The 27,746-nt window shown below is 48.9% G+C and overlaps 2 protein-coding genes, 1 long non-coding RNA gene and 1 other non-coding gene across 13 annotated transcripts; 2 read left to right on the top strand and 2 right to left on the bottom strand.

Annotated features, from left to right (window-relative positions):
• Positions 1–642: 642 nt before the first annotated feature.
• LOC127030067 (zinc finger protein 774-like) lies at positions 643–27,196 on the top strand. Its single transcript, XM_050915975.1, has 5 exons — positions 643–795; positions 1,631–2,959; positions 12,211–12,266; positions 22,512–22,604; positions 22,951–27,196. The coding sequence occupies exons 2-5, from the start codon at positions 1,764–1,766 to the stop codon at positions 24,087–24,089; spliced, it is 2,484 nt and encodes an 827-aa protein (XP_050771932.1). The 5' UTR covers positions 643–795; positions 1,631–1,763; the 3' UTR covers positions 24,090–27,196.
• On the bottom strand, positions 6,558–12,120 carry LOC127030304 (zinc finger protein 239-like). 8 transcript variants are annotated; one of them, XM_050916558.1, is made up of 3 exons: positions 11,837–12,120; positions 9,897–10,687; positions 6,558–9,543 (listed from the first exon to the last, which is right to left on the bottom strand). In XM_050916558.1, exon 3 carries the CDS (start codon positions 9,289–9,291, stop codon positions 8,200–8,202), a length of 1,092 nt encoding a protein of 363 aa, XP_050772515.1. In that variant the 5' UTR covers positions 9,292–9,543; positions 9,897–10,687; positions 11,837–12,120; the 3' UTR covers positions 6,558–8,199. The 8 variants fall into 8 exon arrangements, with proteins under 8 accessions (XP_050772515.1, XP_050772517.1, XP_050772513.1 ...); XM_050916560.1 differs by having other exon boundaries at positions 10,504–10,687; XM_050916556.1 differs by having other exon boundaries at positions 6,558–9,992; positions 10,561–10,687.
• Positions 11,249–11,412, bottom strand: LOC127030543 (U1 spliceosomal RNA). The gene has a single exon (XR_007768411.1). It is a non-coding gene; the product is annotated as a U1 spliceosomal RNA (small nuclear RNA).
• LOC127030328 (uncharacterized) lies at positions 15,991–17,471 on the top strand. 3 transcript variants are annotated; one of them, XR_007768357.1, is made up of 4 exons: positions 15,991–16,383; positions 16,565–16,736; positions 16,855–16,900; positions 16,983–17,471. It is a non-coding gene; the product is annotated as an uncharacterized LOC127030328 (long non-coding RNA). The 3 variants fall into 3 exon arrangements; XR_007768356.1 differs by having other exon boundaries at positions 16,937–17,471; XR_007768355.1 differs by lacking the exon at positions 16,855–16,900.
• Positions 27,197–27,746: the final 550 nt, after the last annotated feature.

Here is a 27,746-nt window from a genome sequence, read left to right as displayed (position 1 = left end):
GTGGGGCGGCCATGGCGGAGACCCAGGGCCCGCTCCCTGTGGGGAGAGGTACAGCCCCCCCCCCTTGCGCCTGGCCTGGGGCGGGCGGGCTGCACCCTGCTCCAGGCTGGGGGGGGCAGAGGGGCCTGTGCTGGGCTCACGGTGTAAATCCGGCTCTGGGGGCAGCACGGGGGGGGCGCAGCTGGGGCAGGCGGGGGGATGGGGGGCAGGCTGGGGCCTGGCTGCGCAGCACCTCCCCCACGTGGGGCTCTGCGCGCGGGGGGTTGTAGGCCGCCCCCCCCCCCCACAGGTTCCAGCCCATTCGCGCGAACTAAGGGTCACCAAGTCGGCGGCAGCAGCTAGGTTGGCGCGTGCGTCATTGAGGCGTTTCCTAGGTGACCGGAGCAGCGTCGCGCGCAGGCGCAGAGCCTCTGACCGTGCGGATTCTTAGGTGCGCAGCGCGCGCTCTGCCTTGGCCCCTACGCGCTACCGTAGAGAACACGGTTATAATAACGGCGTGTGCCTGAAGCCCCGCCCTCCCTGCACCCAGCCAGGCAGCAGCCCCACAGAGAGACTTGCCTGGCCGGGATCCTCGTGTGTGTGTCGCAAATTCCAGTCCGGGCAGGCAACGGTGGGCACGGCACTTCCGGGGGGGGTTAAGTGACTCAGCTCCCCCGCCCGCTGTGTGAGTCCGCAGAGCGACCGGCCCTAGGGGCGCATGCGCAGTATAGGGCTGCTGCTGCGCTGAGGTTGTTTCCGGGTCGCAGGGATCCGTTCCGGGGCTTGGAAGCGAGTCTGGGAAGCTGCCGCTGCCGGGTAACAGCGGCTTTGGGGCGCGGCGCGGGGTGGGGCGGCGCTCAGCTGCTGAGGCGGGGCCGGGCGAGGAGCCCCCGGCTGCCTGGCCAGGGAGCCCCGCGCTGTCAGCGCCCGGGGGCGCGGGAACGGGAGCCCCGCCCGCCCCTGCGGTGGGTGGCGGCCCGGCCGGGTGCGCCTCGCGCGAGCCGGGCTGGAGCTGCTCCGGGTGAATTTGTGTTTATTGCCCTGATCTGCCCCGACCGTGACACAAGGGGGCTGAGCCCAGCCCTGGGGAGGAGGAGCGAGGGGTCCAGCGCCCTCCGCCACTGCGGCTGGGAGCGCCAGGGTCCCCCTTCCCCGACCGCAGCAGCTGGGGCCGGGGGGCGCTGCTGCCTGACAGCTCCAGCTCCACTGCCCTGGGGCTGAAGCAGAAAATATCATGGAGGTCATCTTAGTCTTAATCCTCAACTCTACATGTCTGACCAGGCCTCTGTTCCTGCCGTGTGGTCACCGGGCAGTTACTGAAGCGGGTAGCAATAGGAGCGGGAGGACAGCTCGAAAGTGCTTGTGTCTGATCACCATCAGGCTTGGGCTACTTGAATCGCGTAGGTGTTCTTGAAAATTTTACCCAGACTCATTTGAGATTCGGTAGCGGCAGAGACATCTTAATTTAAAACAAGAACCAAACCCAAACATACGAGAATGAGACACCATAGCGCCGTAGGTCACGAGCAGAAAGCAGAGAAACACCATGAGACAATGACAGCGCTTAGCATTAGCTCACTTTACGTCAAATTGTTTTGTGACATTGCATTCTGAGGGTGAATGTCATTCTGTCATCTTTTTCCTCTTTCAGGTGTTAACTATTCATCTGTGTACCTGATGCTGAAATTTGTTCCTCTTTCGATTGAGGAGACCATTGTTATGATTCTCCGTGACTAAGTACCATTCCCCCATCGTTGTGTTACGTTCTATACCAGGCTGATGCAATGATGAATTCTCAAAGTTTCTCATTACCAACAATGGTGCCCAGTAGCTCTGTTATTAATAGCTCTGTGACTAGTAACTTGTCAACGAACAATCCACCCAGCAAAGCAGTTCTCATTAGCAAACCGTTTAAATGCTCTGAATGTGGCAGGTCTTTTGCCCAGCTGACGGAGCTGGAGCTTCATGAGATGTCTCACGCTGCAGAGCGACCGTATCGCTGCGAGCTCTGTGGAAAGACCTTTGCGCAGACATCAGCTCTGGTGAAGCATCAGCGTGTTCACACAGGAGAGAAACCTTACAAGTGTCCCATGTGTGGGAAGACCTTTGCCCTGTCCTCTGGCCTGGTACTGCACAAACGCATTCACACTGGCGAGCGGCCGCACACCTGCCCGCTCTGCGGCAAGAAATTCATCTCCTCCTCCCACCTGGCCCTGCATCTGCGCTCGCACACGGGTGAGAGGAAGTACAAGTGCAGTGTGTGTGGGAAGCTCTTCCTACAGTCCTCGCACCTTGTGAGGCACAAAGCAATCCACACAGGGGAAAAGCCCTTTAAATGTGAGGACTGTGGGAAGAACTTTGGGCGTGCCTCACACCTGAAGACTCACAGACGTGTTCACACAGGGGAGAGGCCTTTCAAATGCACCCAATGCGAAAAGGCCTTCACACAGAAGGCAGGACTGATCCTGCACATCCGCCTGCACACTGGTGAGAGGCCCTACAAATGTGACAAGTGTGGGAAAAACTTCCGTTCCTCCGCTCACCTCATGTCGCATCAGCTCCTTGAGTCTGGGGAGAGGAATTTCAAATGTACCACATGCAGTAAGGCCTTTAAGCAGGCCTCATCTCTCAAACAGCACTTAAAAACACATGAAGCCCGTGAGCCTCACCGCTGTTCTGTTTGTAGTCGAACTTTTTCTAGGTCCTCTTATCTCCAGCTTCATATGAGAACGCACAGTGGGGAGAGGCCCTATCACTGCATGGTTTGCAACCGGACTTATGCCAAAATGTCTACATTTGAGAAACATTGTAAAAAGCATCAGCAGGACGAAGAGAGGTGTGATATCAGGCCCAGAGCAATGACTACAAGGGCAAAAGCACTGGCTGAAAAGAAAAGGCAAGAGCAGAAACGACAGCACCAAGATGGCTGCCCAGAACATCATCATCAGCCTGACAGAGAGCACCAACAAGACGGAGAGCAGTAATAATCACTAAAACCAAAATTGGGTGTGGTTCCCCATGCCCCCACCCCAAATGGGGGAGAGAGTGGCTGAGTTAATTTCTATACAATAAAAACCCTATGTCACACCACTGTTCAAGAAAACATTCTGAAGTGGAATTCTGCATCCTAAAGGTGCAATGCAAACACTTTTCTTTGTCATACCATCATCTCTCCAATAAGTCTCCCAGTCATCCATACAATCAGTTTTGTGTTCAAAATGTTACATGGTTGCAATAGAATTTCACAAAGTCCATCTTTAGCTATTTTGGTTTAGATAGGTAGAATGGCTCTTTTAAGCTAGAGTCGTAAGGGTTACCATTCAGCCAAAATGTTCAATTTTATAGGGATTGTTTTTAAAAAAAAAAAAAAGTGGGATGAGTCTTTGAATGCAAGAAATACTTTAATCTTCACCCAAGGGATCTCAATTTAAGTGACATTCCTGCACAAAATGGAGTCCCAACTTTTTGCTTACACTGGTACCAGAAATTGGGTATGGAAAGATTAATGGAATTTTAACCTGTGAAGTGCAATTTGTTTCTATAGCACTGTAAATATCTAGAAAATAGTGTCTGAGACTTTTTTTCTTACTTTCCCAAGGAAAAGGAAAGTTCTGCTCAGCATCCAAGTACTGCTTGGTGTGTTGAGTGAGATATGTGGTGCTGAAGATCAGCTTTTTTTCATCATTTTCAGAAAATAAATGAGGCAAGTGGGGAGAATCTGTAATTCAGGTTAATTTGAACAACTCTGAACTTCCAAAACATCATTTTGTATCAAAGCTGAAAGAGTTATATTTAAATTAAGCTTTTCAGAATAGAAAATTTGTTGGTGGAGAGAGATTCTAATTTCTGGCCTTGTTTGGCACAATCAAGTGTACTATTAAAGTATTGTTGTCTTTGGTTAGTGAACCTATTGCATTGGGAACACTTGGACATACCATAATGACCACAGTCAAATCAAGTTATTTCATGTTAAATATGGCTGAGAGATCATCTCTAACAGAATTGAGATAACATTCTACAAATTCGGAGGAGCATTAAACATTTTTTTAAAGTAAACAAAAACAACAGGAAAAAATGCTGTGCCTTTATCAAAGCATAGCTCTTCTTAAATCAGAGCTTCATCCTAAGTTCTTGTAAGCTTTAAATCATTTTAGCAACACTATTATAGAGCCTACTTTAACTGTTTACTTGTCACTTATTATTACACAAAAATTCATTTATGCCAGGAAAAAAAAAATCATTTCCGTACTTGGAGCATTTTTAAATGCACGTTCATTATTTTCTATATTGAGTGCATTGACTTTTTCAGACTAACTATATTTTCATGCCGTTGTGTGGAAACACATATTTTGCACTTTAAGGATATATTTAGAAAGGCATGTGTCTTTGGTTCTCTGTTGCATACTCACAACTCCATGTTGTTAGGCCAAAAACGTATTGTTGCAGTTGGAATGAAAATGTATGCATTGCAAATATATCAAAGAACTGAGTCAGAGAAATTACGCTTGGGAGGGGGGAATTGAATTCAATTTAATAGCACATTCACAGTTAACAAAACTGATAAAAGAATCCTTTGACTTGTCTTCAGAATTTACTGTACAGTGGATGAACTGAGATACACAAAAAGTCTTTCATGGACCTGATATTTTTATATAGCTGAATGGTGCACTTGAAGTATTCAAACAGACAAACAGAACTTCTGATATAAGTCAGAGTTTATTGTCATGGAAACTTATAATGCAAACTTTTGCTACAGACTTTAGATTCATTCTGTTGTGAACTGTAATGCTCTTTGAGAGGGACCAGACTCACTGGAATATATCTGCAGTCGTGTTATGCAGCAGTGCCATACAAGTAGAGTTTATCTTTTTGTACTTCAATATGCCTATTAAAATAGCCACTATAAATGGCTGTCTACTTTTCCATCCTGACACTTCTGATTTTAATCTCTTTACCCTAAACTATTTGCTGCCTAAAGTGAAATGGAAATCACTAGTAATTTAGCTTCCTTTAAAACGTTTACATTGTTTTAGCTAGCTATATAATGTTTCTCTGCTAGTTGTGGTATTCCCCTTACAAAATGTAGAAGTCATTGGCACGCTATGTTCTTACTTGCAATGTAGTGTACTTCCACTCAGAATTCAAAGATGATGACAAAAGAAACGTTTTAAGGGTTATCTCATTCCCTCCATGTTGCTGCTTTGTGCTTATTTATTTCCATTTTTTACACACACACACACACACACACCCACCCACACCCTACCTCTCTTTTCTTTTTTAATCTTCCCCTTTTGCTTTTTCAGTTTCCTGCTCTGGCAGCTGTCTTCTCCCAGTGACCGGAAGCCCAGGATGCAGGATCGACCCAGAAATTGTACATTAAAAACAAGTTCCAGGAGTATTTCAGAGTGGAAAAATGAAAGTATGCTCTATTATGCCCTGAATGTTACACTAATGTAAGTAAGACTGGGCAAATACTGTAGATTGAAATATAACTCTTAGGAGAGAGGAAGTTCAAAAATGTGATTCACAGAAATAATGCCAATACCTGTATTTTTCAGCCTAATGCACAGAGAGGAAGCAGGAAAAATGGTTTTAGTATCTACTCCCCCAAAAAATGAAAGTAACTTTCCATACTGAAGTAACTTACAGTACCTGATTCTAATTAATTGTGAATTTCAAGATCCGTCCAATGGTGCAATGATTCGGGTTCTTTAGGAGGGGAATGTTTTCCCTGTTGGACTTAGGAAAGCTTTTTTGATGAAGTGCCCCCTTCCCCATGGAATGGATTCACCTCCTTCCTGCTTTCTTAATCATTTGTGTGTTTAGAAGAGACTGGGTCAGCCCTGACAGATGGCCCTTATCTTAGCCCTTTGCTGAGAAAACAGTAATGGGGTTATTTACAATAGAGCAGTTTCCCACAAAAGTAGGATTCAGATGCCCCATAGTCTCATTCATCACAATGCTCCTCTAATTCACTCATCAGGTACTAAAAAAATGGTGGTTGGTTTCTCATTGTAAAGGAACATGGCAAATTAATAAAAAAAAGACCTTGTTTCCCTTAAAACATTCTAGTGACATGCCTGAGATTGGAATGGTTTGCAAATTGAAAGCCCAGTGACATACATTTCTAGCACGTGCCGTGGTTCTTTACAGTGGGGGACACTGTGCTGCTGGAACGAACACTTAAATTGGAGCAAACAGAAATACCAGCCTAGGAGAACGAGTGGCCAGTAAATGTAGGGATTTAATCCTTCCCAAATTCATTTTGTTGCTGTCAACTGTGGCAAACCCAGGACAAACAGCTACAGAGGAGGGGGTAGTAATTCGTCCCAGGGGGTTAAAAGGCCTCTCCCAGTCCACTGAGAGAGAGCCATAAGGTTCAGCTGGAAAAGGAGTTACCAGGGAACTAATTAGGTTTAGGTGGCTCTAACTGCTCGAGACCTTTTTAAACCCTCCCCCTGTGTAGAAGGGGGGAGGAGGGGTGAGAGAAGCAGGGAAGCTGCCAGTAAGCGAGGTGCAGCAAGGCTCTGAACCCTTCCAGCAAGGGAGGCTGCACTCTGTCCTGAGAAGGGGAGAAAACCAGCACAAGGGATGGACTGAGGTAAGGAATAGCCAGACCCTGTGCTACCTAGAAGGATTTGCTTTGCCCAAGCCTGTGTCTCCAAGGCTAAAAAGGACTGAGCCTGCTGAGGAGAAGAAAGTACTTCGCCACACAACATACAAATTCATAGCTTTCCTTTGGCTCTCTCCTGAGTGCACAGGCCATTAATGGTGAACAAAACAATGCATTTTGTAAGTATGCTGTTACCAGGATACCAATAAGAGACACTGCTTGAAAAAAAGGACTGATGTGCATAAATAAGAAACGGTCTACGGATGCTGATAATTTCATGTCTAGGCTGCTTTAGTAAAATCGGAGGGTTCTTATTCCTAGAAATACTTGGTCTGTCTTTGAGGAGTGGGGGGAAGAGCTAAGATGTACAGCGACAATTCAGATAGTAAAATCACAGTGCAGAAAGCAGTGGAAACATTTCAAAAGACAGAGCTAACTGAAGAGAATTATAAAATAGTATCAATGAACCAGACTGCTCCTATGTTAGTGTTTCTTTTTCAATCTGTGCAATTTGTATGGAAAGTCCTTTTTATACCACTCACAATCCACACAATCTTGCTGTAATTTTGTCCAATTATTTCTCCTTTCCAATTAACTGATGATTTTGTTGCTAGGTAATGCTCCTCCTGGCAGGGTAAGGACTGTAGCATCTGTGGCGTTAGTCCTCCGATATCTTCCTGTCTGCAACAAGTTCTGTCTAATTAGCATATCTGGGCTTAAAATTGGGAAACCTTAAATTCTTACTCCTCTTAGAGAGGTAGGGGAACTTATTTGCATTCTGTTGTGGTCTCTGATATCACTTAGCTTTACAATAAAAATACCAGCATTGAATAGGTCAGTGAAACGGTCTAAACAAGATGGCTTACCCCATTGCTCTGGAGAGAAGGATGGCAGGAATCATGTCTCCAGTATCAACGGATAATATATTTTAGGGATAGGTTGGGTCATTCAATAGACTTGAGATTAAAATTAATTCACCTTCCTTTTGCCACCATAATTTTTAACAACTTTGCCTTTGTTCCCTCCTTTGAGAGAATCAGAGACATCAGAGGTAGAAAGGACTCATTAATTCATCTGATCCATCTCCCTGTCTCCCTACAGTAAATTAACCTATAAAACACATTTCAAAAAGTCCCAAATGAGGAAGCTACCATTGCTTTCTGGGGGTATTATCCAACTGCTCAATAATACGTAGTCCTGTCAAGAACTTTTTAAAACAAATGCTTCCCCTTTTATTTTCATCCTGCTACTGTTAGCTGCATCTGTCATGCAACCCTAAATAAGTTCTCTTTGCCCTTGGTATGGATCCCTTTCAAACGCCTGTAGATTTATCAGATTTATCCCCTTCTTTTTGTCACCTTGTGCTTCCCTCTACTCCATCCAAAAATATCAGCAAGCGGTCACTTCCCTACAGTGCACAGCTTGTTGCTTCCAGCACTTCCTCTGCACTGTTCAAATGGTAGGGCTTGATTTGTTTGACAGCCATTGCTTCCTTCCCCACGTGGCTTCTCTGGTGCCTTGTAAGATCTGAGCTCTGTTTGAAGCTTTTTCCCACAGTGTGTGCCTGTGCAGGTTTCTCTTGTATGAGGCAAGTGCTGATGAGCTGGTTACAGTGTGTCCTGGTGCTTATGGTTCCTCTGGTGTCGGATCAGGTTGGAGTTCTGGCTGAAGGCCTTCCCGCAGGTGGGGCATTTGTAGGGCCGCTCCCCTGTGTGCACTCTCTGGTGAGTGGTGAGGTGGGAGCTCTGGCTGAAGCCCTTCCCACAGGCAGGGCAGATGTAGGGCCTCTCCCCGGTGTGCACTCTCTGGTGTCTGAGTAGGGTCAGGTTCCGGTTGAAGCTCTTCCCACACTCGGGGCACTGGAAGGGCCGCTCCCCTGTGTGGATACGCTGGTGTTTCACCAGGAGGGAGCTGTCACTGAAGCACTTTCCGCACTCAGGGCACTGGAAGGGCTGCTCCCCTGTGTGGCGTCTCTGGTGGGCGAGTAGCTTGGCAGGGTTGGCAAAGCCTTTCCCACAGTCAGTGCACTGGCAGGGCCGCTCCGCGCGATGATTCCTCTGGTGAGTGCGGAGGTGGGAGCTGACAGCAAAGCGTTTCCCACACTCGGTGCACTGGAAGGGCCGCTCCCCAGTATGGACCCGCTGATGGGTGAGCAGGTTGGCGCTTTGGCTGAAGCCCTTCCCGCAGTTGGAGCACTGGAAGGGCCTCTCCCCTGTGTGCATCCTGCGGTGCTGGGCCAGTGCCGAGCGCACCCGAAATCTCTTCCCACAGTCTGCACAGGTGTAGCATTGCTCCTGCGTGTGGGCTCTCTGGTGCCTGCCCAAGGCCAAGGAGCTGTGGAAGCCTCTCTGGCAGACCTCACAGGGGTAGGGCTTGGCATGGGTGCGCTGATGCTTGAGGAAGTGGGAGTTGAGGCAGAAGCTCTTCCCACACTCACCGCACTCATAAGGCCGCTCCCCAGTGTGGGTGCGGTGATGTCTGACCAGGTTGGAGCTCTGGCTGAAGCCTCTCCCGCAGGCAGGGCACTTGTAGGGTCTCTCACCCGTGTGGGTTCTCTGGTGGGTAATCAGGGCTGAGCTCCAGCTGAAGACCTTCCCACAGTCTGCACATGAATAGGATTTCTTTCCCATTGGGGCTCTTTGGCAGCCATTGAGGCCTGAGCCTCTGCTGTACCTTTTCTCACAACACTTAGTGTTCATTGACTGCCTGTGGAGACAGCCCACTGATGGACATTGGTGCCTTGGTTGTTTGTGAAGTGAGTGGGTTTACTCTCTCTCTCTTCTGGAGGTCTTACCCACTGTGTTTCTGGGCAGTTACAACTCTCACAGGCTCTTTCTTGATCAGGATTCTGGGAAACGGTCTCTTTGGATCTTCCTGAAATTGTTCCATCTGGTTCCCCTCGCTCAGATCCTTTCTGCTGAAGATTCTCTGCATTCTCACAATCCAAACGTCTGCTGGAAAAAAAAAAATCAGACACCCTCGTTCTCAGTGTTCAGGAGAAAAGGAACTGAGGGTTCATCACGATCTTTGGTCTGGTTTAATTCAGACTGAAATTCAGGAGCCAGTTTCTTTTAAATCCCTTCTCCAGAGGAGAGAACTTTGCAGTGCCAACATCCAGTCTGAGTAAGGGAGGGCTTACTGTCTTCTGGAAAGACCTCTGGGAGATCAGTGAGGGACATGACCAAACAGCTGTTGATAGTATTGAATTAGTGAAGCACAAACATGAGAGCTCACAATGGCTTGGGTGAGACTTCAGCTCTTTTTTTCACTCATGATTGGTTTCTGACTTGGGTTTTCTCCTCACCTGTACAGGTATCACTAGTATCTTACTTTCCAGGGACCCATGGCTTTTCCTCTTGTTCTGTACAGGAGATCCTGTCAGGTTTAGGTGTCGGAAATCCTGCTCACAGAAAAGCAAGATGGGAGATCCAGACTTGTTACAAAGATTGTTCTGTGATTTTAAACCCAGTGTCTGTCTTTACTGGGGCTTGTATTATCAAAATGGATGGGAAAGAGTTTGCTGAGTCTCTTTGGGAAAGGCAGTGTTCTGGTGGGAGATGTGACCCAGAGAGGTTCAGACTGCCCCACGCATTGCAGGACTCAGTGATGCAGCTGAGCTGCAAACATTAAGCTACTTGCCCATTACTAAACCCTCAGAGGGTCCAGAACACACTCAGAGGATGAAGTGGAGAAATACAGTGATTACAGACACAGAAATGACCCTGGACAAATAAATATAATATCTCTTCCCTCAGTGCAAGCTCTGGCTTTGGGGAAATTAGCTCTGCCATTGTGTTTCTGCATCTTCTTTTCCCTAGGAAGAGGTGGGATTGTGGCACTCTCTCGCACAGTTTTGGACTGATTACCCAGAATTCTAAGGGACTTGGGAAGATCCCTGACCAGAAACTGACCTATGTCCTTCATGGAGAGTGCAGCCTTCTCATAAGTGATGGAGAACAAGCCCTTACCCAGGGAGATCAGAGTCCTGTAATTCTCCTGCGTGACATCCTTGTAGAAGACCGTCTGATGAGGAGCCAAAAGTACCTACTGCCCTTTGGTGCAAAAGACTGTCACTTCCTTTATGGTCACTAGCACCTGAAAAAAGAAGCATCTTCCACTCAGTACCTTTTGCCCTTGAAACAGTCCCACTACTGATCCTGAGAAGCCCCAGTCCATTACTCCCTCTCTATTCTCCCATATTTCACAGGCGTCATTGATGCTTATAGTTTCCATAAGTATCCAATTAGAGTCATCTCCCAATTGGCCCTCTCATTCCCAGGGCCAGCCCTTCATTCTCCCCTGTTCTGGCAGAGATCTGCTGCCCTCTCCCTGTTATAGCTGTAAATGCTGACAGTACTGGGAAGCTAGTCATACTATTCAGGTGTGTGAGCAAGGAAAACCCATTCCGCTTCAGCTTCTCTCTCCAGCACCATCCTGCCCAGGAGCTTAGCTCAGTATCAACTCATTTTACAGACAGGAAGCTGCGGGACAGTGGCTTGGATTCTTGCCTCCCAGTCCCATTCCTCCAGCTCCCTTTATTTCACCATCTGTGTTTTCTCTCTGTGCCAGTCTCTTCCATCTCCATTTTCCTCCTTTCTCTTAACTCCTCACCTCTCCCGTACCTCCATGACCCCTTTCCCACTTTTTTTTTAAAGCCAGGGGAGAGCGCGAATGCAGTCCCCCACTACCACAAATTATGCAGTCGAGTTTCCTGCATTTGGGGAAATCACAGAGGTCAGCACACCTGCAGTGCAATGGATGAGCCTCACCCTGGGAAAACAACCTTTGTGATCATGGTATCTCCCCTGCCAGGTAAATATTGTTCAGCTCATAGGTCGTATCCCACCCACCAGGCCCCCTCTTTGCTGCAACCCCCTCCTAGAATGGGGTGAGCTGCTGCTGAGGTTCAGGGCCACAAGTGTGAATGTGCAGGGGTGCTGGGGGCCTTCTCCCCACAGTCTGTCTAACCTCCCTAATGCCCTGCTATGCTGTCAGGAGAGGCAGCGTGGCCGGGCTAGAAGTGGGGCTCGACTGCTTGCTCAGTACCCCTAGAAGCAGAAAGCAGGAGTTTGAGGATGGCCTTGGTCACCATTGTCTGAATGGCATTTGAGCAGGGAGTGGGACCAGCATGTGGCTGTCCCACCAAGTGAGTGACTTGGCAAGCGTCCTCCCTGTGTCAACCCCACAGTGTATTTATATCCGCTCCCCTCTGCAGGACACACCCAGTCCCCAGAAATCCCCTACCTGAGCGTCTCTCCTGTGGCCATTTCCCATCTTCAGCAGAGTGGGACGATGGGAAGGGAAACGTGCAGACCATCAGGATGAGATGGGCACCTGGACACTCGCACCTGCCCCTTTCAGTCCCTCGTTTTCCGGTCTCTGTTCCCGTCCCCTGGGAGAGCAGGTAATTGTCTCAGCTGTGGCTGTGCTGCAGCCTGGAAATTAAACCCAGAAGCTGTCCAGTCCCCGAGCCTTCAGTTCCTTACCATCTCACTTCCTGCCTGCCCTCCCCTCCGCCCAGTGCAGAGCCACCGCCACCATCAGCTACTCCATCCCCTTCCTGTGTCCCTCAATGCCGGCTCGGGCTGCAACACTCACCATGCTCAGGCTTGATCTAGCCCCCTAGAGAAGCCCCACGGGCTCTGCAGACATCCACCTGAGCCACAGACTCCAGGTAATTGAGATGGACCAAGCCTCAGAGCTGCTGCTATTAGTGACACAGGCTCTTTCTCCCCATAGCACTTGCAGGAGCTGATCCAGCTAAGAGAAAGAGCCTGTTCCCAGGAATGGGACAGTGACCAAGCGTCCCAGCCAGAGAGCCTTAAAGGGGCAGAGGAAGGAGCAATAAAAGCTGTCTAGATAACTCAATATCCATCTATCTGAGTTTTACACTGCTGCCCATCATTAGAGGGCAGAGCATCTGCTGCACGTAGTGGGCCTCAACCTTTCCAGACTACTGGACCCCCCTTTCAGGTGTCTGATTTGTCTTGTGTATCCCCAAATTTCACGTCATTTAAAAACTGCTTGCTTACAAAATCAAACATAACAATACAGAAGTGTCACAGCACACTGTTACTGACAAATGGCTTTCTTTCTCATTTTTATATAAATTATAAAATCCATTGGAATATAAATACTGTACTTACATTTCAGTGTATAGTATACAACATAGTATAAACAAGTCATTGTCTGACATTTTAGTTTGTACTGACTGTTGTAAAACTAGGCAAATATCTAGCTGAGTTGATGTACCCCTGGGAGACCTCTGTGTACCCCCATGAGCACACATGTTGAAACGGTGCCAAATTATGAATTGCTGTGACTGATAATGAATGTGGCAAACATGAGTTTGGTATAGCTTGGTATGTCTCAACTTGCTAGAGGATTGGGGAGGGATAGCTCAGTGGTTTGAGCATTGGCCTGCTAAACCCAGGGTTGTGAGTTCAATCCTTGAGGGGGCCACTTGGGGATCTGGGGCAAAATCAGCACCTGGTCCTGCTAGTGAAGGCAGGGGCTGGACTCAACGTCCTTTCAGGGTCCCTTCCAGTTCTATGAGATAGGTATATCCCCATATATTATTATTATTATTATTATTATTAGCATTAGTTAAATGGAGTGGGGCTACTACTGGAGGTGCTGAAACTGCACTGGAATGATTAACAATGGCTCAATGGGTGTGTGTGTTCTAACCCCAAACTTTGGAATATTTCAGCAGAGAACCTGCTCACAAAGTAAAGAACACATAAGAGCATGCGATCAGTGAGCCTGGTGACATGGCTGACGTGGGTCAGAATCACCCTGTTTGGATAACCGCACACTAAGAGCTTAAGTGAATGATTCATGAGAGAGTAAACTATGGCTGAGCTTTGGTCTGTGTGTCTGCTTTGCAGTCCCTTCCAAAATTATGAAGTAAACCAATAATAAACACCTACGAGGCATATTTCTGGAACATGTGACTCCTTTGAGATCAAAAAGGTATGTAAGTGCTAAGCAAAGTAAATGAGTCAGATCAATTCTCCAATTAATATCTGAAGAGGTTGGAGACTGTGAGACAGAAGTCGTCGGGGTAATCGAAACCTCGCCTTGAGGGACCTTTGCAAGACTTTAGAACCTAGAAGTCGTCAGGGTAACCAAGGGACAGACCAAGTGCCTGAGAGGGGAAAGAAGAAAGAGAAAAGGTCTCCATCTAGAGCTGGTAGCTAGACTTGCTTTCTTTGCCAATCAGGATACTGTGTAAGGCCAGCATAGTTACTGAGGGGTTTTGCTTGGGGAACTGAGGCTTATTGCAAAGAATGTATTCCATGTAACCTTAATTCCTGTGTGATTCTCTCTCAGATAAATGACTGTGCCTTAAGCATATTGGTTTCTGAATTCTCACTGGTATCAGTAAACACCTGCCCAGCTGTGAGCCATTAAAAGATCCGTTTCAACACTGTGTACCCCTGGTTGTGAACCACAGCACTAGTGGAGTTTCTGCCACCTTTCCAAGTGGTGCAGGGATCTGAAAGCTCTTAAAGGGAGAGGGTTATAGCTTTTTTTGTTGTTACACACTCCCAGACTCGACCAGGTCCATTTATTGCATCATCACTGGGTAAATTTACTTTCCTTCAAATAAGGTGAGAAAGAAAGAGGAAAAGTCAGTTGTTTTCCATTGCTTAGTAACTAAGGGAATATACTGTCCTAGGGAACATGTCAGAGGGATACCCCAAAACGAGCCTCTGATTCTGCTCTTTATAGTATTTATTTCAGAGATTCTGGTCCAGGGAGGGTTTCAGAATGTCTCAGTGGGTTTAGTCCTGGTGGAAGGAGCCGATTAGGTCTGCGCTGTAATAAAGTTTGGAGAAGCAAGTTGCAGTGCCCCAGAGTTAGTTAATATTACACACAGGCTATAATTAAACCTCACAATTCAGTTGAAGCTTCTTCCATATACTGGAGTGGACAATTGACACTGAAGCAAAAGACAGTGTCTAGAGAATGCTTCAGCCAGTGATATCACACACGCCAAGAGGAGAGCAGTCGAGAGGGAAGGGCTTTAGTCAGACTGTTTAAACACTTTCTTTTTTGTTTTTAACGCACAATGAACGTTTTGGATAAAGGAATCTTTGTTAACGATAAACATCCCATCAGTTAAGGAGCTCATGAGAGCCAGGGTCTGAAACATCCAGCAGATTTCCCAGCAAAACTAGGGAAGGGCCAGAACTTGGGAATGTAAAAAACCAACAAACCTTTCAGCCCTTCTTTATACATCAAAACAGACCAAAAGAGGGCACAAGCCTGGGGGGGGCTGTATTGCTGGTGGTAGGGTGGGTTTTTTGCAGGTCACTTTTAAAGTAGGATGGGTCATATGGGATTTCAGGTATGTCCCTGAAATATATAGTGGCCTCTGAGGCTATGCAGCAGTGGTGAAGGGGCATTATAGATGTATCTAAACAACCAATGCAGTCCCGTTGTTGGCCAGTGATAGATCTAACCTTGTTGTAAATCTTTAGCCGATTTCCAGCTCACACTTGTCTTGCTGGACTCCCTGGAGACAGGCTTTCAGGAGTAGTGCCCACTCTTCATGCTCCATGGCTCTTATTCGGTCTGGCAGAGGAAGGCCTTGCTCTAGCAACATACCTAAGCATGTACTTAACTTTATGCATCCAAGTTCTACTCTAGTCACCCACACACTTAAGTGCTTTGCTAGAATGGTTCCTAAATCAGGATTGAGACTTGTAGAACCAGCAATAATGGCAGGAGAAGGCCCACTATTTGCATCGAGAACGGCAGCTACTAATAGCCTCATGCGCCAAAACATCTGCTGTCCATGGTTACCAGGGCTGGTGAAATAAAACATCGGTGACTTTCCAAGAGCTTGTCCTGGGCTGTGAAACCCATTTTTACCTGCGCTTTTGCAAAATAAAGACTATGGCTGACCTTACCCTACAGAGGGCAAGAAACAGCTTACGTCACAGAACCCAGCTCAGCACATCTCATTTCAGAACTAACCAAAAATATTGCAGTCAGTGGATCTTGCCACAGCAGGCAATAAAATCAAAGCTGAAGGAATAGTGCAAGCAACTGGAGAGAGAGACTGATGTGCTGTTAATAAAAGGAAAGGATTAAACACTAGTAAGTATGCCCAGACAAAAACTAAGCTGGAGTTAAGGCTGAGAATTCCTGTCACTGTTATTACATTGCAGTTATCAAAATAGCACTCCCTAAAGAGGCAGAAAATTCAGACTTCAGTTTACAGTTAAAAGAAACAAGCATTAGGAAGGTTAGGAACTCACAGCTAAGGCACCCAAAGGATGCCAACTTCCCAGCATTCCTTTCTTTGCTCCCTTCATGCTTATTTTTAATCCGATGAGTAATTTTTGGTTCAGGGCTGTCAGAAACCTTCCCCTCTCCCCCGTCTCTGGGAGTGGATGTTGTGAGTTTGGAGAAGTCCCTGGACTTCAATAGTTCTATGGTGCAATGGTAAAAATATGACCCATGGAGCTTTGGTTCCAGAATGGTTTCTCATAAAAGCAGCGAGGAGTCCGGTGGCACCTTAAAGACTAACAGATTTATTTGGGCATAAGCTTTCTTGGATAAAAAAACCCACTTCTTCAGATGCATGTGAACAGCTGAGCTGCTGTTCCTTCTACTTCCCTATTATCACATAATTTTCCAAATTACTCAAACATCAGGCCAATAGCCCAGCTAACTCAGTGCGTAGGTCTGTACCAGGATCAGGTCAATGGCCTGGCTAGCTCGGTGCGTAGGTCTGTACCGGATCAGGCCACTGGTTCGGCTAGCCCAGTGCGTTGGTCTGTACCGGGATCAGAGCAATGGCCAGGCTAGCTTGGTGCCTAGGTCTGTCCCGGGTCAGAGTAATGGCTCGGCTAGCTCGGTGCGTTGGTCTGTACCGGATCAGAGCGATGGTCTGGCTAGCTTGGTGCATTGGTCTGTGCCGGATCAAAGAAATGGCCTGGCTAGCTCAGTGCATAGGTCTGTCCTGGATCAGAGCAATGGCCCGTCTGGCTCGGTGCGTAGGTCTGTCCGGGATCAGAGCGATGGCCCAGCCGGCTCAGTGCGTAGGTCTGTACCGGGATCGGAGCGATGACCCGGCTGGCTCAGTGTGTAGGTCTGTCCAGGATCGGAGCGATGACTCGGTGCATAGGTCTGTACCGGGATCGGAGCAATGGCCCAGCTGGTTCGATGCATAGGTCTGTCCGGGATCGGAGCGATGACTCAGTGCGTAGGTCTGTCCGGGATCGGAACGATGACTCGGTGCGTAGGTCTGCACCGGGATTGGAGCGATGGCCCGGCTGGTTCGGTGCATAGGTCTGTCCAGGATCAGAACGATGACTCGGTGCATAGGTCTGTACCGGGATCGGAGCAATGGCCCGGCTGGTTCGGTGTGTAGGTCTGTCCGGGATCAGAGCGATGGCCCGGCTGGCTCGGTGCGTAGGTCTTCTGGGCTCATCTCACTGGGGAATGTCTGCCCCCTCCAATCTCGCCCCCTCCAATCTCGCCTTGTCCTCAAAAGTGAGGCCAACTCTTCTCAGCATGTGCTGTGTCCCATCACCCCTTTCACCGCCCTGGGTATTTACAGCTCCTCCCTCCCCCAGGCCAAATCCCCCCGCAGCTCCCCCAAAGTCTGGTATCTGAGCTGGCCCCGTGGCAGCCGCTCCCGTGGGACGGGACGATGCTGAGCGAGACCCGGCTGTTCTGCAGCCTGCGCCAGTGAAAGGGGCAGAGGCGAGTTCAGCAGGGCCCCGGGCCCCTTCCCGCCGCTCCGGGCTGCCAGCCCCTTCCTGTGTCCCGCCCTGCGCAGCCGGGCTGCGACACGGGCTGGCTCAGGACCCGCAGTCCCCGGGTCTGAGCTGCAGGGACCGGGCCAGGAGCGACTCCCCCGCCGCGCCCTACGTGGCAGCCTCCCGGCGCTGCTGCAGCTGTGGACACACGCGGGCGGCGGGGACCAAACCCCCCGCTGGCGAGAGGGGCAGGGTCGGAGGCGGGGAAGCGGCCGCTCTCCCCGCGCAGGACATGGCTGCAGCGGAGCTGGCCGAGCTAGGGGATCTTCCAGGCAGCGCTGGTGGGTTTGCCGGGACGGGGCAGAGACAGGGACTGCACCGGGGAGAGGAGAAAGGGAGCGAGCTGGGACAGCTGACGAACCTGCCGGGAAGTGCTTGCAAAGGGGCCTGGCGTTCAGCAGCGGGAGGCAGAAATCCCCCATCTGTGCGCCTGGAAACAAACCCCGATTGAAGACGTAGGGTTCCCAGTAGCCACAGGACTCAGCCTGCTAGCCAGAGGCAGGTGTGAAATCCACCAGCCAAGCCCGTGTGAGAGCCCAGTCTCCCCCCACCATCCCTCTCCTGAGAACTGGGATTCGCTGGACCCTATTCAGGGCAGTTTCACACACCAGCCTCTGTGTAGCCGGCAGGCAGGTGTGAGAACAGGGATCTCCTTCCCAGCCTCCCCATCAGCTGGAAGTGAGCACAGAGCCCGCTGGCTGGGTGCAGCAGGGAGACACTGCGCAGGGCTTGCACTACTCTACAATTCCCCTGCCACCTCCTTTGTTGGGTTCTCCTCAGCCCTGTCTACTGCTGCTCCTGAAAGGTGCCACCAAAGCTGCCTGTCTGCAAACTCAGGAAGGAACTGCCACAGCAGCAGGCCCCCCACTCACAATCCCCTTCCCAACAAAACATTAACTTTCTTAATCAAGAGTTTACATTCTTCTGAAGTGTCCCCCCTCTGCACTGAAGGCAGTACTGCCACCACCAAGGGTTCAGAAATGATGAGGCAGTCCACCCCCTGTCCCCCAATCGAGATTGGCTTAAAAATCATGAGATTTAAAAATAATGCTGGGTCTCTTTATTTGCCTTTTGGTGTTGGAGCATTTAGAGATCATGATTTTATGCTTTTCCTGCAACCCGAAGAACTAGACACTTAAAGAATCAAAAAAAGCTGTGATTCTACAGTAATAATTTGATTCCAGCAGAGCACTTGGGACTTTAAAAAACACCATCTATTGTGAGACATGTGATTCAATCATAATTGTTGGCAATACTGGAATTTTCCCTGGTCTTTCTGGGCCGGTGGGTGTTGCTGAGCAGCCACAGAGTGGGGGATGCTTGATGTCTTGGGCCAGTGACTCCAAGGTGGTGGCTGTGTAGGCAACAGACATTTCATAGAATATTGGGGTTGGAAGGGACCTCAGGAGGTATCTAGTCCAACCCCCTGCTCAAAGCAGGACCAATCCCCAATTAAATCATCCAACCAATTTTTGCCCCATATCCCTAAGTAGCCCCCTTAAAGGTTGAACTCACAACCCTGGGTTTAGCAGGTCAGTGCTCAAACCACTGAACTATCCCTCCCCCCTCATTAGATGACTCCCTGCAGGGATGTCCTGCAGGGGAATAATGAGAGTGTGCAGAGACACAGAATTCAACTAAATCCCATGTCCCTGCCCCACTGCCTCTCTGCAGTGTAAGTACGTAGGTTACGGTAACATTTTGTAATGATGACAAGCCCTAAAAAAAATATCAAGAAAACTCACTGAGCAGAAGCAGCCCTTGGCTCTTCAAAGACACCCTCAGTAAGGCTGTTTCTACACTGGCACCTTACTGCTGCAGCCGCGCCGTTGTAAGGCACCTGTTGTAGGGGGAGAGAGCTCTCCCAGCGACAAAATCAAACCACCCCAAACGAGGGGCAGTAGCTTCATTGACGGGAGTGCGGCTCCCACCAACGAAGCACTGTCCACACTGGCACTTTTTGTTGTTAAAACATTTGTCGTTTGGGGTGTGTTTTTTCACACCACTGAGTGACAAAAGTTTTAACGATGAAAGGGCCAGTGTAGACAAAGCCTAAGATAGCAGGGCAGAAACCGTCCGTACACTGTGCCGATACAGCTGTGTTGCCGTAAGATTGCTTGTGTAGCCACATTGTGTTGATGGGAGAGAGCTCTCCCGTGGACATAATAACGGGCGGTGGTAGCTATGACGGCAGGAGAGCCTCTCTTACTGACATAGTGCTGTGCACACAAGTGCTTATGCTGGCAAAACTTATGTGGCTCGGAGGGGGCTTTTTCACACCCCGAACAATTAAAGTTTTGCTGACTTAAGTGCTAGTGTAGACAGGGCCTTAGTTAGAAGGGCCCAGAGGCGGGTGTGAGAGTTAGTGGACGTGTTCAGTAGCTGTTTTTGAAGCTGTACAGACAGATTCCACTGAGGGCAAACAGTCTTACAGGTTTCCCACATTCACCACCTGAGGGCAGTGGAGATTGATTGCGGTCTGAGCACACGTACCCACTCTAGCTTTACCACTGCCAGCATGGCTAAAAAGTGCGAGAGTGTGGGCTGCACATCCGTAACTCTCCTTTCTTTTCCGGGGTTCAGCCAGATGTCTTATTGCCGTAGTTGCAGCTGCTGTTGCTGCTTGCTCTTTGTTGGAAGGGAACACTCCCAGACAAGGTGGCTGGAGAGAGGCTCAAGGGACTCAGGCAAGTGGTTGCTATTTCCGCACACTAGAGGGAGTGCAGGAAGGTGTTAACCAGCTCAGGAGCTGTTTGGAAGCTGGTGTGGAAGTTTTCGCTAAGGGCAGACATTCCCCTGCTTGTGCCTTTAGTTAGAAGCTCAAAGCTCCTTACCAATTGGTAGTGAGTTCTATCAGGGATTCAAAACTGCCAACCATTTGAGCACTAGTAGCAGCCCAGCCCAGCGAGAAGATGGAGCTGCCAGGGGTAACGAAGACTGAATCTGTGGGTTGGATCTCAATACAATTTCCTGTAATTTTACAGGTTGGTTGGACCTTGTTGGTCTGCAGCATTTATATATTAACTTCCTTAATTCCAAGAACGAAAATAAGTCATTTCTCTTCATTGAGTAGCTGCAGCTGTGTATTCCACTTAGATGTGTGCGCCCCCAGTGCGCCGGAGCCAGAGAATTGTACCTAGCGGTATCTGTAGAGGGGTGGCTCTCATGGCCATAGTCTCTCCCCGACGCCCACAGTTCCTTCTTACTGCCCATGGCTGGAGTCAGAGCTCTGTGATTTTCATCCTCACAATCCTCTACTTCTGGTTGCATATAGTTCATTACTACTGCTAGTATAGTGTGTGTTAGTTGGAGTTTAAATGTTCCTGGGTAATGCTCTCTGCAGGGGTTAAACGTTGTCTGTAGTGTTTGGAGCAGGGGAAGGGCGATCTCCTCACTGGTGCTGGCTGAAGCCCACGGCAGGGAGCGGTGTTTGATTTGCAGCTCGCTCACCGAATGGACTCATTCAACAGACTATGCAGCCTGCTTCAGCAGGAAGCCGCATTGGCTCGGAGATTGCCCTCGGGTTCGGAAAGTGCTGCTGCTTCACGTCCTGGGGCTGACACCTCTCTAAAGAGGTTCCACACTGGTTCCAAGTATGCCATGGCAAAGGTCACGTGAGACCAACTGAGGCAAACTCCAGGTCCCAGGGGGACTCGTCTCCTTCCTCCAGAAGGAGCGTGGATTGGCACAGGGTGAATGCCAGTGTGCAGGATGGAGCAGGGTCTGTCAACAGCTCCCCAGCTCTGCGCAGGGAGGACAGAGATTCCTTACCATTGACTCCGATTCTGGCCCCACGGTGTCCATTGACCCTGGTCCCAATGAGGGCGATGCTGGCCCTGGCTGTTTTTGTATCAGGCAGCAGTGGATCTCCTCTGCCTTTCTGTCCTGACCTCTGCCTTGGTCCAGGACTTTGCCAGGCCTGCATCGTTTACAGCCCTGCTGACTAGGTGGGCTGCTGAACCTATGGGTCTGTCAGCGCCACACCCCAGTGTTTCCTTTCCACACTCAGTGGAAATGGGGCCAGTACTGGACTCCCTCCTCAGCACCGGGAACTTCTTCAGTATCCTGTGGCTGGTTCCTGTCTCATGAAAACATGACAAAAGAGGCCAACTCATGATTTTTTCCTTATTCAGAATGGCCACCTCCCCTTACAATCAGTGCAACCGAAGCCTGCAAGTTGGCTGCTGTCTTCTAATGTGAGGCTACCGTTCATAAAATTGGCTGCCACCTCCCACTGTTTTCAATGGGACTGAAGCCAGGCCAACAGATTGAAGGGGCTGGACAAGACACACAGCGACTGTGAGGAGCAGCAGAGACACCATGACAGGGGGATGGGGAAGTGAGGGAGGCAGAAGGGCAGTTGAGGGAATGTGGGGGGCAGGAGGCAGGCTGAGGGGGTGCAGAGGACAGTCCCTTCCAGCAGCCAGGGGAAGAGAGTGTTGCCAACTTGAACTCTCACAAACTGCTGGAGAGCCTACGATCTTGGTGCCTGCAGGAGCTGTTACGCTGACTCAGGAAGTCGCTGCAAACCCACGATCTTCCGGGCTTGGGGGTGTGGGCAGCGCCCTGTGCAAGTGCTGTAGGGCTGAGAGTTCAGATCTGACCTGTATGGCCCTGGAACAGAGAGAGGGCCCAGGGGAATGGGAGGCAGGGAATGGGGAGTTGGATTGTTCTGCTCGGACCCAGGTAGAGGAGGGAGCAGGGGCACTTGGGTAATAAGAATTGGATGGCAGTTCCTCTATGTTAGGGGTAAGGAGATGGTAAATGGAGTAGCTTGCATGGTTGTGTCCATTACAGTTTGCCTTTTCAGGTGGAATTCTGACACACCTGTTGGCAGAGGAATAGAGGCGAGTTAAAAGTCAAAAGACAGATGGAAAAACGTGGTTTGATTTAAATAACCCCTCCTAATTTTTGGTTTCTGGAGGCTGGCAGTACTGCATACGTGGAGAGCTGAGCCAGGTGGGGTTCAGAGGAAAAGGCCCTGGACATAGCCAGGGGCTCAGGGGCTGGCTGATGCAGACCCCTACGGCTCTGAGCACTGAGGAGTCCTACTGTTGTATAATGTTTTGGGAGAGTTTTGAGAGAGATTCCACAATCATGTAATTTACCCTGATGTGTTTTCTCCCTCCCCTACCCAGCACTGTGTCTAATTACCGATGTGATCTCTCAGATGGAACTAGAGGAAGAGCCATTGGTTCTGGAAAGGGAGAACCTAAGAAGCACCTGTACAGGTAGGGTACATGGGAGACTGAGGTCAGGAAACTGTGGTGAGGGAGTAGAAAGCTAGGATTGTATTGGCAAGTGTCTTTTCCTTGTGACTTTCCAGTAATCCTCACTGCCCCACCTTCTGGTAATTCCCTCTTGTGCCCTCCTGTCCTCCACAGAGTATGGGCACGAGGTGATAGAACCAGTCCCTCCTCACTCCCCTTGGAGAAATGGCTGGGGGGATTCAGCTTCAGATTCCTCAATCTCCCAAACAGTATTTTGGTTTGCAACCTCCCTGCCCTGTCTTAGGCATCCTCTTTTCCCAGCGCAGGGAGTGACTCACTTCTGGCCCGCTCTCTCTCTCTCCCCCAGCAGGCCATGGGATGGTGCATGAGAATGAGGAGGAGAGTCCTCAACAGGGAGGTCCTGAGCAAGTGGAACTTCATGTGACGTTACTGGGAAGATCCAAAGCGCAGGGAAATTTCTGCCCTCTTGAGCAGGGAAAAGCTTCTGAGAGTCCTGGCAGGTCCAAAAGAGAGCAAAGAAACCTTCCAGCGAAAAGACTGGGGAAATTCATCCAGCTTGGGGGAGGTGACCTCAATGAGCTCCCAATCCCGCAGAGACGCCACACGGGAGACGGAAAGAACACATGCCCCGATTGTGGGAAAAGTGTCCGTGGGCGCTTAGGTCTTACTAGACATCAGAGAATCCACTCAGGCGAGAAGCCCTACAGGTGTCTTTTGTGCGGGAAAGGCTTCACCATCAGCTCCACCCTGGCTAAGCACCGGCGCATCCACACTGGGGAGAAACCCTACCAGTGCCTCAGCTGTGGGAAGAGCTTCATCCAGAGCTCGCAGCTCATCACCCACCAGAGAACACACACGGGCGAGAAGCCCTACCAATGCCCCGAATGTGGGAAGGGCTTCAGCCGGAGCTCCCACCTCATTATCCACCAGAGGTTCCACACTGGAGAGAAGCCCTATGAATGCCCCCAATGCGGGAAGGGCTTCAGCCAGAGCTCCAACCTGGCCACACACCAGAGAGTGCACATGGGGGAGCGACCGTACCAATGCTCCCAGTGCGGGAAGGGCTTCACACAAAGCTCGGACTTCACCGCCCACCAGCGGCTGCACATGGGCGAAAGGCCCTACCGCTGTGCTGAGTGTGGGAAGAGCTACACAAACAGCTCCGCCCTCATCAAACACCAGAGGAACCACACAAGGGAGCGGCCCTACAAATGCCCCGAGTGCAGGAAGGGCTTCAGCCAGAGCTCCGCTCTGCTTGCCCATCAGCGGATCCACACGGGAGAGAGGCCCTACAAGTGTCCTGAGTGTGGAAAGGGATTTTATGCGCGGTCCCCCCTTATTGCACACCGGAGAACCCACACCGGCGAGACACCCTACATGTGTCTGGAGTGCGGGAAGGGCTTCCGCAAGAAAGCCAGCCTGAACGTGCATCAAAGAGACCACCTAGCAGAGGAACAATGCCCTGACCAGGGCTGTCCCCAGTGAACAGCATCCATGGCCATTTCCACAACACACGCAGGTATTTGGCTTCTCAGCACCATCCATCTGCACATCTGTTGGGTCAGCTGGCTGCAGGATCCACCCCTAAGCTGACTGGTGGTGATCCTCTAGCAAGTCCTAGGTAGAGAAGAAGCCCACATCATCTCCTATTTAACTGGTGCATCCCAAGCTGTAAAGCTGCTAGGCCCTCGGTCTCTTGTCAACATGGGAAGAGAGAGGGAAACCCCTCCAGGAGCCCCTTTTTCCTCACGTGGGCAGTGGCTGGGAGAAAGCTACATGGCTCAGGCCCTAAACTAACTCAAGAGACCTATCGCCACCCCCCCCCCCCAGACCATGGCTGGGCTCTCAAACTGATCCAGAACTGTAGCTTGAATTTGCTCATACAACCTTAATTCTGGCCCCTTGTGCAAATACATGATGGTACAATTTTAATTTACACTGTCGTATACCATTTTTTCCCACAGGGCTCCTACCTCATTCATCGCCCAGAATGGATGCATCGGGCAACCTGAACTATAGGGGTCTCTATGCATGCTGCCTGTAATGGAATGTTCCCCTCCATTCTCTCCCTGCCCTTTGCCTTCTCTCTCCCATTTGGGTGCCCAGGGTCATTTGGGGCCACTTACATTATTGTCTTGAAAGTGCCTTGAATTGCCAGTGGAGCCAACCCCCATTTTCTGCCTACCTAAATTACTCATTTCTCCCTGGCAAGCTCCTGGAAATCCTGTCCTGAATGGTCAGTGTGTCCCACACCATTTGTGATGAAATACTCGCCGAGCTGCTATTAGAGCCCTGCAGAAAGCAATTGGAGACCTATGTCTCATCCTAATGCTGTCTGAGCTGAGTCTGCAGTACGGTCGTTCCATTTTCAATTGTCACAACCTCATTCAGTGCCAGGGAGGAACAAGTCTTCAGTCTGAGGCAGAAGAATAAAACAAAAGGAGAAAAAGTTCTGCCAGCAAAACAGATTGATTGGGAGCAGTAACACTGATTGGGAGCAGTTTTAAGCTTAATCAAAATAAGCTGCTCTTAAATTGAAATAAGCGTGTCTACACAGGGATATGCAGAGTTTTAACTAAACGAGCTTAAATTCCCACCTTATGTTAAAGTGGTACAAGCCCTCAGTGCAGCCTTGCCAGCCCCAAGCATACAAAAATCATGAGGTCAACCCCCAAAACATGAGATTTGGCTTAAAAGTCTGGAGGGGTTTTAAAAATAATACGTTTTAAGTTTTTGTTTCTTCTGGTTTCTGAGCCGTTAATGTGCACGTGCGTCACATTTTCAGTCTTTTCCCTGCAACTATGAGGGCTAGAATCTCCCTTGAAAAGAAAAGAAAGTTGAGCTTTTTATGCCGTCTCTTGATTCTAGCAGCTGGGGCTGGAAAACACCAAATATTATGAGCTGCATTACATTTTTAAGAGTTGGTAACACAATATCATCATCTGCTTCTTCACATAGGTGTGTGTGTGCACCCAGCGCACTGGAGCATGAGAAATTTGCCTAGTGGTACCTGTAGAGGGTGGCACTTGCACCCCATGGCCATAGCCCTTCCCCTGGCTACATGAAGTGGTGCCACCCCAACCCTTTCTCAGTTTTTATTTCTTGGTCAACTGTAACATCCCATGTTTAATTCATTCTTTTAAACACTGTCAACACTATCGTCTAACCAGTTTTATTTGACTTTCTGTAATTTCTTAGCTGCTTTTGAAATTCTATTGTGGCTAATGAATGGATACATTTACCGTACGTCCCCAGTCTGTATTTTAGCTGAGCAACAGATATAAAAAGGGCTTGTGTGCTGCTGAAGTGCTTCAGTGCAGATGCTGCCTATTCCAACGGGAGGGGTTCTCCTGATGGCACAGGCTAGGCTGACAGGAGAATTCCTGTCTATGCCTGGGGTTAGGTCGGTTTAACTGCCTTGCTCCTGGGTGTGGAATTTTCACACCCCTGCATGATGTGCTTATATTCACCTAATTTTGTAGTATAGTCTAGTCCTTAGAAACTTGGTGGATAATTGGTTCATTAAATTAATTGTCCAATATGGTTTAGAATGTGTATTTCTTACATCATGCATCTTAATGAGGGATGAAGTTCAAAGTCTAATCGTCAATGCTAACATGAAGTGCAGGCAAACATACTTGTCTTAAACCCAAATGAGTTATATATAAAAAGCAAAATTAGTGCAAAACTAAAGCTGCTTGTTTAAGATGAATACAGAGAAGGAAGATGGTTCGAGGGTTGGGCACTAATCTAGCCCTTGAGAGAGACTAGTTCAAGTGCCTGCTCCATCATAGATTTTCTGCATGAACTTGGGAAAGTCACTTAGGCCCAGTTCCACAAAAGTGTTAGGAACCTAAATCCCTTTGTGGATCTGGGCTTCTGGGCCTCAGCTCCCCATCTGTACAATGGGGATAACAGCACTTTCCAACATCACTGGGGAGTTGTGAAGAGAAATACATTAAAGCTTGTGAAGCGCTTGGCTATAGCACTGATGGGGACTATATAAGCACTTACGATAGATAGAACTGCAAAAGCTAAGATTTGTATAGCAGGGTTTGCTGAGCTATGTAAATCTGTATATGATCATATAGTGATGTAAACCCCGTACAAGCACCAGAAGGGTTAAGGGAGCCTGAGAAGGTCAGTAACCTCACTGATTGCACCTGGGGAGGGGGTGGTCAGGTGAAGGGGGTGGACTTAGGAGAGAGAAGGTCAGTTGGGAGAGGAGAGCAAGCATCTCAGAGAGTGATTAAGAAAAAGCAGAAAGCCTACAAGGAGTGGAAGAAGGGTGGGATTAGCAAGGAAAGCTACCTTAGTGAGGTTAGAACATGTAGGGATAAAGTGAGAAAGGCTAAAAGCCAAATAGAGTTGGACCTTGCAAAGGGAATTAAAACCAATAGTAAAAGGTTCTATAGCCATATAAATAAGAGGAAAACAAAGAAAGAAGAAGTGGGACCGCTAAACACTGAGGATGGAAAGGAGGTTAAGGATAACCTAGGCATGACCCAATATCTAAATAAGTACTTTGCCTCAGTCTTTAATAAAGCTAATGGGGAGCTTAGGGGTAATGGAAGGATGACAAATGGGAATGAGGATATGGAGGTGGATTTACCACATCTGAGGTAGAAGCCAAAATCAAACAGCTTAATGGGACAAAATTGGAGGGCCCAGACAATCTTCATCCGAGAATATTAAAGGAACTGGCGCATGAAATTGCAAGCCCGTTAGCGAGAATTTTTAATGAATTGGTAAACTCAGGGGTAGTACCGTACAACTGGAGAATTGCTAACGTAGTTCCTATCTTTAAGAAAGGGGAAAAAAGTGATCTGAGTAACTATAGGCTTGTTAGTTTGACATCTGTAGTATGTAAGGTCTTGGAAAAAATTTTGAAGGAGAAAGTAGTTAAGGACATTGAGGTTAATGGTAATTGGGACAAAGTACAACATGGTTTTACTAAAGGTAGATCGTGCCAAACCAACCTGATCTCCTTCTTTGAGAAGGTGACAGACTATTTAGACAAAGGAAATGCAGTGGATCTAATTTACCTCGATTTCAGTAAGGCATTTGACACGGTTCCACATGGGGAATTATTAGTTAAATTGGAAAAGATGGGGATCAATATGAAAATTGAAAGGTGGATAA

The sequence above is a fragment of the Gopherus flavomarginatus genome, chromosome 10, assembly GCF_025201925.1.
Source record: "Gopherus flavomarginatus isolate rGopFla2 chromosome 10, rGopFla2.mat.asm, whole genome shotgun sequence".
Classification (NCBI taxonomy): Eukaryota; Metazoa; Chordata; order Testudines; family Testudinidae; genus Gopherus; species Gopherus flavomarginatus.
This window is presented reverse-complemented; position numbering and strand designations above follow the sequence as displayed.